The sequence below is a fragment of the Vicia villosa genome, unplaced genomic scaffold (genome assembly GCF_029867415.1).
Source record: "Vicia villosa cultivar HV-30 ecotype Madison, WI unplaced genomic scaffold, Vvil1.0 ctg.003593F_1_1, whole genome shotgun sequence".
Taxonomy (NCBI): domain Eukaryota; kingdom Viridiplantae; phylum Streptophyta; class Magnoliopsida; order Fabales; family Fabaceae; genus Vicia; species Vicia villosa.
Window position 1 is genome coordinate 123787 of NW_026706249.1, and position 7792 is coordinate 131578.

General features: G+C 34.8%; 1 protein-coding gene and 1 non-coding gene across 3 annotated transcripts; one reads left to right on the top strand and one right to left on the bottom strand.

Moving 5' to 3' along the window:
• Positions 1-406: 406 nt before the first annotated feature.
• LOC131641252 (transcription termination factor MTERF2, chloroplastic-like) lies at positions 407-3739 on the bottom strand. Of its 2 annotated transcripts, XR_009295470.1 has the most exons (7): positions 3021-3739; positions 2477-2885; positions 2087-2302; positions 1817-1924; positions 1394-1668; positions 681-1282; positions 407-533 (listed from the first exon to the last, which is right to left on the bottom strand). XR_009295470.1 is itself a non-coding variant. In XM_058911556.1 (6 exons), exons 1-6 carry the CDS (start codon positions 3662-3664, stop codon positions 1051-1053), a joined length of 1884 nt encoding a protein of 627 aa, XP_058767539.1. In that variant the 5' UTR covers positions 3665-3739; the 3' UTR covers positions 407-1050. The 2 variants fall into 2 exon arrangements, 1 of the variants encoding a protein (XP_058767539.1); XM_058911556.1 differs by having other exon boundaries at positions 407-1282.
• A 105-nt stretch (positions 3740-3844) lies between these two features.
• TRNAQ-CUG (transfer RNA glutamine (anticodon CUG)) lies at positions 3845-3916 on the top strand. Its single transcript has one exon. It is a non-coding gene; the product is annotated as a tRNA-Gln (tRNA).
• The last annotated feature ends 3876 nt before the right edge of the window (positions 3917-7792 follow it).

Below are 7792 nucleotides of genomic sequence, written 5' to 3' on the forward strand. Positions count from 1 at the left end.
GAACTTTGTGTATTCAGAGGGCTTGTTGCAATACTGCTGTTCACAGAAATCCTGAGCAAGATAGATTTAGAAGGGTTTATATATATATATATATATATATATATATATATATATATATATATATATATATATATATATATATATATATATATATATATATATATATATATATATATATATATTCCAGCGTTGATTTTTCAGGAGATAGGATGAGTTTGATGTTCAACCAGTATATAGGACTCAAGGCATCATACCAGGAAAAATAACAAGTCTAGAATATCATGGAAAAAGATGAGCAGGAATAAATTAGAGTTTGTGTGGAAGTTGAAACAGATAACCGGCTTAATTTAGAGGGCTTACAGCATGAACATTTATCTTACAAGTGCTTATTTATAAGCGGTTTCAATAACAAATGACAAATTAAGTTCAAATTATTTTCATATAAACGATACATTATAAACTATCTTAGATAGTTTATGAAAAAAAGCTGAAAACAACTTACGGACAGTCACAAACTTTTTCCATGAGCTCTCCTATACAAATCTCACAAGTGTGTATGTCAGTAGATAAATTTAAATAAGTCAATCGAACCAGACTATCTGTGAAAGCAAAGTCCTTTGACAAAAATAAATATGATAACTAGTACAACATGTACATCTAAGTGTGTTTAGAGCATATACCTTAAAGCATATCTGACATTGCAAAAAGTACACAAGTCTGGTATCCACAATTCTATTCATTGGCACACTTCACAGTGGCATGTTTCATTGACACACTCTGCAGCTATTCTATCTTCACAAGTGTTGCAGTGAATGACAAGTTGCAAGCTTTTTTTTTTTCTTTTACCATGACAGAGGCACTCCTTTACTGAGATGTTTCTCCGGTACGTTGCTACAGAGTCATTTAACATCCCGTCTTTGAGAAAAATAATCACGATTTTACGACAATTACTAGTCTGACTGATGAAGTAATAAGACAAAGTTAGCACATTGCTTTACTTCTCGAAACTCAATCACGCTATGTTTCCCACAGAGCTATCAGTTTTGCTTTTTACGTCTGGCGTGTAGTAATATCCCCAGTAGCGTGAGACTGGGGATGCGGAGTATTCCCCTTCATGACAGTAGATTGAAATTTGTGGCGTTTTTGAATCATATTCTTGACCATTTTGTTAAATTCTTCATCTGTACAAGCTAACATGCATTTTAGCTTGACATTTATCTGATTCTCCACCAGAACCTTGTGTCTTGGGATTATTCGACCCTCGAGGGAATAGCTGAAAAACCTGATAACAACAAAGTAATTCAAGCCGGCAACACAATGGATTAAAAAACATTAAAAATTAAACAAGATTTGTACAAACTGTGTATCTATGGTCAAAATATCACGGTGATACCTCGGAAACTGAATGAGATCTTGTAAAGTTCGGACCATAGTTTTCCGCAAATAAATATACTTAGGACGAAGAACATCTATATTATATCTCAGCAGCATTGGGAAATCAGCGACCATTTCACCCAGTTGCCGAAGACGTATGCCAAGAGACAAATGATATTTTACATTTACTTCGAGCTTATGTACTATGCTGCATCCCAAGAGCTCAGGTCCAAGAGCTACAACCTTTGCAATAGATTCTTCAGTGACTCCAGCCTTGGTCATCAAGAATATGACCTATACAACATGCAGATGAGTCAATTGAGGTCTCTAGATCACCAGTAAATTGAAATGTAATTATAGTGATAAACTATTGTAGTAGCGAGGCTTTGAAAAATTAACTTCATGGTAACAAAATTTGTAGCGGAAAAGGAAAGGGACATACCACAGGCCTAATCTTCTTGTGCAGGCTGTAGGTGAGTAGGGTAGGAAATTTTACAAGCATGTTAGCAATCCCGTCATTTCGAACCCCCAGGTCCTGAAAAAACTTTACCTTCATGACAAAATATGCAACAAAACTGTCAGTAATATCATCACAAAACGAGAGAAATCATTGTAAACTTTATTTCTGAATCTATTAGACACCAATATTTAACAACAGTACAATAGAAGTTTCAACTTACAAGAGAAATGAATAAAAATAGTTTTTGCACACCTTTGGCACAATAGTCATCTCCAAGTCAACACAAAAGACCATTGGTTTAATAGTAAGCATTCTCTTCATCCCACCTCGGGTAATCCCATAATAGTACAGATACTTAACAAGAGGTTTCCATTGTTCTTCAATGCTGCACGCCATTAATTGTGGCCTAAATGCAAGCAACTTACCAACATCCTTACTATCAAGCCCAAATTCTTTCAAGTAATCAACCTGAAAATTACAATTGCTGCATCATACTTTATCTTTATCTGTATATCAGAAACAATTACCAACACACATGCTACTAAAGCTGAACAAACTATCAAAACATTAGAGAAGACAACAAGGATATATTAGAATGTGACTCTGACATCCTATAAAGTTTGTTAAAATAAATTAATCTACCTTTCGGTTCATTTCTTCCAGAGTATAGTAACCAAGTGCTTTAGGAAAATCGAAAACCATGGTACCGAAATCCTTCTCATCTAGACCCATATCCAGATAGAACTGCACACGAATCTTCACTTCTTCCAAGCTGTACGATAACAACTTCGGACACCGACTCACAACATAACCCATCCATTCCCTCCTTACACCATTGGACTCTAAACACTCAACAATCTCATCAAGTTCCCGATCACTCCGCAGCAAAATATTATCTCCACCCTTCAACATTGCCTCCCCAATAAAGTCCCCCTTAACAAGCACCGACTTCAACCACTCACTACGGTTCCTTATGGACTCAAGTTTCCCCCTCGACATCAAAATCAGCTTAGCTATTTGAGGATACGATAGAGAATTATGCTTCAACCATCTAGACAATCAAAGAAATAAACAGTCAAGGATTCAAAATACAACTTAAAAACTAACCAAGTTGGTTTGGTTTCACAGGAGCAATAAATCAAACAGGTTATCAACAACTTGAAAACAGTAAAAACTAACAACATACCTAACAAGTTGCACAACTTGTGAATCTTCAATAACAGTTTTGGCGCGTAAATTAAAAGTAGAATGAGAATATTGAGGCAATCTTTTCAAGTTAGCAGCTTCAATCATAACAAAATCAATGAAACCACCCAACCTAGAAACCAAATTCTCTATATAAGTAATTCCAAATTTACCCTTTATCATAGCTTCTTTGAAAACCTCTTGAGTAACCTTCCTACGAATTTCAAGAGCTTTCATAATCATGACCTCTTCTTCTTCTTCATCACGCGATTTAAAAAGGGTACGAAGAGGAGGAAGAGAAGAACCCACATCAGAGTCGGAAGGGGATTGGGCATAAATTGAACCAGGAAATTGTGGGGTTCTTTTTCTTACTAAGGAAAGTTCTAAAAGCTTCACTTTTTCTTCGTGCGGTGTTGGGTCTTGTAGCTCGGTAGGTGAAGGGTGAGGATTGTCGCTGTTTTTGTGTGAAAGATGGTGGATGAGAAATGAAGTGGATTTTGAATTGTGTCGTCTGGGAATGGGTTGGTTTTGGTTTTGTTCATTTGGGTTTTGGCAATTGGTTATAATGTTGGGTTTTGAGTTCTTTGAGAAATGGATAGAAGAAGAAGAAAGGTAAAGAGTGTGATTTTGACATGAAAGAAGCATTTTTTTGAAAAGTGAAAATGGTGATAGGTGGAGTATTAAAAATGGATAAGAGTTAACAGTTGTGACACTTCTGGTTACGCTTGCGAAGAAGAAGAACTCGAATATCTACGAGGAGGAATTTATTTTCAGAGAAAAATATTAATTGGTTAAATTGATTCATATGTAAACCGTTATCAACAAGGTCCCATGGTCTAGCGGTTAGGACATCAGACTCTGAATCTGGTAACCCGAGTTCAATTCTCGGTGGGACCTTAAATTTTTTTTCTTAATTCATCTTTCATTCAAACCAAAACTAATATTGTTAATCTATTCAAGTTCAAACATGTAATTAATTGAGCATAACTCTTTTTCTAATTTCTTTTATTCTAATTTTTTTAATTAAATGAAACCAAAATTTTAAAAAATAATGTTGTTTATCGTTGTTACTAGGGATGAAAATAGATATGATACTATAATACTCGTTTTTATATTCACAGTTTGAAAAAAATTCACATATCCAAGTTTATATTCGTATGAACACCTACCTTTATATTAGTATCTATACTTTATGAGTACCTAAGTACATGTATCTATACCAGTTACTCTAAATTTATCAATTTAAAAATAATAAGGTGATTTTAAATTTTAACAAAATTAATGAAAAATTCAAAGATTTTACTGTTGAATTATGAGGTTATATTAAAATGTGTAATAGTTTAATTATAATGTATAGTGTTAAAGGGGTAGACATACATTTTTTATACGATAATATAAATTAAAATATATAAATATACATTGTGCGGATATTATGGGACGAGATCGGTATTAAGGTACTTGTACCCGCATTCATAGCCGCTTATTTTAATGAATAATTATCTGTGTCTGTGCCCATATTCATTTTGCGGATTTTTATTTTATCCGTTGTGGTATTTTTTGTGAATACCCCGTTGATAGGGTTGTTAAAAAAAATTATGAACTAAACTATACTGGCAAACCGAACCGTACTGAAATTAAAATAACTGAAACGTTAAGTTTGGTTAGTGAACCAAACCATATTCTACAAACAGTTCTAGAACCAAACCAAAACTATAACCGAACTTAACCGAAACTGAAAAAAATAGAAAAATAAAATAAAAATAGTTTAATGGTTCGATTTGGAAAAAAATTAACTTTTAACGATTCGATACATTTTGAAATTTCAAAACGGTATATCAAACCAATTATTATGATTTGCTTCGATTCTGAATAAATTGAAACGGTTCGATTTAGTTCGAGTAAATTTTTTTATAATTTGGTTTGGTTACCATAAAGAGCCCTACCCATTAAATCTAAATACAAATGTCATCCTTAACTGTTACCTTTTTGTTTCACTTTATGGATTGTTATAACAATTTCTCCTTTCTTTTTATGAATACTTTGGGTAAAAGTTAGAGATGCTATGTAAGTGAGATTAATAGAGGATGTCATCTCACAATTTCATTTTCTAAACTCGTTGATTTTTTCAAAAATTGGAAAAACTTTAAGATTTTTTAGGTTAAAATCCTTTGTTTCTTCAAGAAGCGAAAGACCATGCTAGGGAGTTTGGGTTTTGTCATGTAGTAAAAACTCCATCCTCACTTTTAATCATAGCATATTTCAACCTATCACTTTTATCACATCTAATGTTGTGGCTTATTGGTAATGTTGAGCTACTTATGCTTCTCTTACTTATATTATTAGGCTTTGGTTTAAAGAACACCAGATACATTTACATAACTCGATCATGGGTCTTTAAATTATGATTTATGATATAATGGAGGTCACTAATTGCATAGAGGTTTTAAGAAGATACTACATTTTATCCTACTATAATTTATTGTCTTGGATGATCGATGTGTGCAGTAACATGGACATTGACACAATTGAAAAGATTTTTATTTTGAGGAGAAGTGTCAATTATGGTGGGCATGTTTGTAAAAATTTGGATATATATGTCTATTGATGTGTATTAGAGGATAGATTTTCCTTGTTCTCTAGTTGAGATTTTTCTTATGTGTGACTTGCATCACAATTCCATCTTTTTTAAAGTAGAAAATAGATATATTAATAAGGGAGATAAACTCTAAAGTATATGAGAAAAATCCATAAAACTTAAGAAGTTTCAAGTGTCTTGATATAACTAAAGATAAACAAGTTACAATAAATATCCATAAATGTTGTGAAAACGATACCAATAACAAAGTATAGTAGGGAATTAGAGAGAATAAGACACAAGAATTGGTTATAACTGCTATTCTTTCACTTTCTCTTAGAACAAGATTACAAGTTTACAAGAATAACAAATAACCTCTCTCACCCTAAATTAGGATTTGCAGCTTAGCAATGATGAGAGACTAGTATGCTATTTATAATAAAACCTAACATACTAACTAATGGGCTTCTTCAGCAAGGCCCATTACACAAGCCAACTTAATAAACAAGTTAACTTAACAAATTAGGGTTTAAACACTAAAACCTAATTTAACATGCTAACAACCCTAGCATCTTCGACATCTGCATGCTAGACCCATCTTCGACTACAGCATGCACACTTCGACACCAGCATGTGAACAATCCTTCGACTTCATGCTTAACTCTGTCGAACTGTCGAACCAAGAAGCTACCCTTCGACAATACTAGAGTTCGATCCAATATCTCACAAATCTCCACCTTGGACCTAACTCTACAACGTCAAGGAACAAACTAGCTTTCTTCATGCAGCTTTATCAACTGCATACAGTGGAAAAACTTGCAACTCGGCAATGTCTTGGTGATCATATCAGCAGCATTGTCTTCAGTCGAAACCTTCAGCACTTGGACTTCTCCACGCTCGATTACTCCTCTAACTAAATGCAGCCTCACATCAATGTACTTAGTTCGCTCATGATAGGCTGAATTCTTCGACAGGTGTATTGCACTTTGACTATCACATTTAACAGTGATACCTCGACCTTGAAGTTTCAGCTCCTTCGCAAAACCTTCAAGCCACAATGCTTCTTTCACAACTTCAGTGAGAGCAATATATTCCGCTTCAGTGGTTGATAGAGCAACAACCTTCTGAAGAGTTGCTTTCCAACTAATTGCTGTGCCAAACATAGTGAAAACATATCCAGAAATAGACTTTCTAGAATCCATACAACCTGCATAATCAGAGTCGACATATCCTTCTATTGCTGCTTTACTATCTTCACCCAAGGCTCCACCATAAATTAAGACTCTGTTTAGAGATCCATTTATGTACCTTAAAATCCACTTCAATGCTTGCCAGTGAGCCTTTCCAGGATTCGCCATGTACCTGCTTACAAGATTTACTGCGTATGCTATGTCGGGTCTAGTACAGACCATAGCATACATCAAAGAACCGACTATATTAGCATATGGGATGCTATTCATATAGGCTCTTTCGACATCAGTACTGGGACACTGATCAATACTCAGCTTGAATTGAGGGTTTGTTGGAGTCACAACTGGCTTCGAATTTGACATACCAAACTTTTCAAGAATCTTCCGTAGATATGCCTCTTGAGATAAGCATATCTTCGACTTCTTTCTATCTCTCCGAATGTCAATTCCAAGAATCCTGGAAGCAGCTCCCAGATCCTTCATATCGAACTCCTTATTGAGTTCAGCCTTCACCCTCATCACATCTTCAACACTGTTGCTTGCTATGAGAATATCATCCACATAAAGCAACAAAATAACAAATGAATTACCAGGTCGAAATCTGAAGTAAACGCAGTGGTCGAACTGACTTCTAATGAAACTTATGCGTGCCATGAACTTGTCGAATCTCCTATTCCACTGTCGAGGAGATTGTTTCAGCCCATACAAAGATCTCTTTAACTTGCACACATAATCTTCCTTCCCCTTTTCGACATACCCTTCAGGTTGCCTCATCAGGATCGTTTCATCTAGATCACCATACAAGAACGCAGTCTTCACATCCATCTATTCCAGTTCAAGATCGAACTGTGCCACCATGGCAAGCAACATTCGAATGGACCTATGCTTCACAACAGGAGAAAACACATCATTGAAGTCGACACCTTCTTTCTAAGTGAAACCCCTTGCAACTAACCTTGCCTTGTATCTTTTCGACGTCACTCCTTCAATTCCTTCCTTAACTTTAAA

What these genes read in the sequence shown, in the direction of transcription:
- LOC131641252 (XM_058911556.1), bottom strand. Translation starts at nt 3,664, where the DNA reads ATGCTTCTTTCATGTCAAAATCACACTCTTTACCTTTCTTCTTCTTCT. An exon ending in AGATGACTATTGTGCCAAAG is followed by an intron (nt 1,925 to 2,086) that starts GTGTGCAAAAAC and finishes TTTGTCATGAAG; the next exon opens with GTAAAGTTTTTTCAGGACCT. An exon ending in GATCTCATTCAGTTTCCGAG is followed by an intron (nt 1,283 to 1,393) that starts GTATCACCGTGA and finishes TGTTGTTATCAG; the next exon opens with GTTTTTCAGCTATTCCCTCG.